The sequence below is a fragment of the Etheostoma spectabile genome, chromosome 15 (genome assembly GCF_008692095.1).
Source record: "Etheostoma spectabile isolate EspeVRDwgs_2016 chromosome 15, UIUC_Espe_1.0, whole genome shotgun sequence".
Classification (NCBI taxonomy): domain Eukaryota; kingdom Metazoa; phylum Chordata; class Actinopteri; order Perciformes; family Percidae; genus Etheostoma; species Etheostoma spectabile.
This window is the reverse complement of record NC_045747.1, coordinates 15,367,995-15,369,428: the sequence shown is the minus strand read 5'-3', so window position 1 is coordinate 15,369,428 and position 1,434 is coordinate 15,367,995. Positions and strand designations below refer to the sequence as shown.

Genomic DNA, 1,434 nt, shown 5'->3' with positions numbered 1-1,434 from the left:
CTCACCTTTTTGAGCCTTTTCCTCTAAAATATTTTTTGATTTTCTTTAATCTCTAAAACTCAAGGATGGTAGATTTATTTGAATTGCAAAAAGCACGTCTAACATTTAGGAATAAAACAAAACAGTAGAATCTAGTCTGCATGTGTCAGGGCATGATCCGCAGTAATGTTTGATATTATTTACATGTATCGTAGGTATGCCAACAGTGAGTGTTTGATATACAGAAATCTGTAAACTGTTCTTGTGTGTTTGGTACAATCAGTACAGCTCTCAGATGAAATACAGTTGTTTGGGATGGTAACAATGGCTTAAGGTCCATGTGATCGAGGAAGAGCAGTAAGACTCTCCCTGCCTGGCAGCGGTAGTGCAGGTCAAAGTTCAAAAGGTGAAAAAGTAAAAATGGGCGGTGGGGTTTCTCCTTTCCTGAAGCAGGACGTTATCAGTCCATCTGTCAGGTGCCAGGAGGCCAGTGCGATGATGCCGTCTCCTGGCCTGTTGGTGACACTTGTTTTGGCGTAAAGAGAGTTCACTGCAGTACCAAACCAACCTGAGAGAGAAAAAGTGGAGCCATTACGAAAGCAGTTACAAACTTAAGGTATTTTACAGGTTCCACCAAGTTATGGTCAAAACTTTATAAGACGTTTTTAATATTACACAGAATGTAAATAGTCAATAGTTCTTTCATGGTCAAACCTGCCAAAGGATGACAAGTATAATGGGAAACCAGTGGGGTTAATAGGGCCTAGAATTATCTATCTAAATTTGTCAATATTTCAAATTCTGTGTGTGTGTGTGTGTGTAATATCTCTCAATAACTTACAACATTTTTTACAACATTAATACCTACAGCAGGCTAGAGGAAATAAATTAAAGAGAAGACTTAAAAAAGGCCTTTAAGATTATTTTCGGGGCATTTTGTCCTTTATTTATAGGACAGCTGAAGACATGATACCTGCAGGGTTATGAAAGGTTATGAAATTGGCATTATACAAAGAAAGTGTACCTTTTCTGAGCCCATGCTCGGACACTTCCAATTGTACAGATAATACTGTAGATTTCCATCACCGATGCCGAACTTAAGCTTCTCCAAGAAAGTCTTGTTTTCCATTAAATCCAGTGCATTAAAGACATCAAACCCTTTCTGGATAAAGAGATGAGAAGAAAAAAAACAAAAAAAACTCATTAGTCCTGCTGAGAGTTAACATTTCAGAGAACACACATGGATTGAAGAGGAACGCACCGATTTGGCTAGGATGAGGGCATCGGACATCAGGTCGAGCAGGGGGGTGGTGGTGTGCACGTTGTAGAAGGAGTATGCTGCTTTTAGACTGCGGTGCATAGGGTGGTTCATAATGGTAGAGGGCAGTGTGTAGAAACTCAGGAAATCCGTTACCTTGCCATCATTCTGTGAAGAGAACAGATTTTTTTTTTTTT

General features: G+C 39.3%; 1 protein-coding gene across 1 annotated transcript in view; it reads right to left on the bottom strand.

Annotated features, from left to right (window-relative positions):
• Positions 1-1,434, bottom strand: part of nmt1a (N-myristoyltransferase 1a) — an 8,801-nt gene that overhangs the window by 901 nt on the left and 6,466 nt on the right. Inside the window, exons 10-12 of the mRNA XM_032537201.1 lie at positions 1,241-1,405; positions 1,004-1,141; positions 1-547 (exon numbers count right to left, since the gene is read on the bottom strand). The exon at positions 1-547 is cut by the window's left edge and continues 901 nt beyond it. Coding sequence (XP_032393092.1) covers positions 527-547; positions 1,004-1,141; positions 1,241-1,405 — 324 coding nt within the window. The 3' untranslated portion in view covers positions 1-526. The remainder of the gene's footprint in view (positions 548-1,003; positions 1,142-1,240; positions 1,406-1,434) is intronic.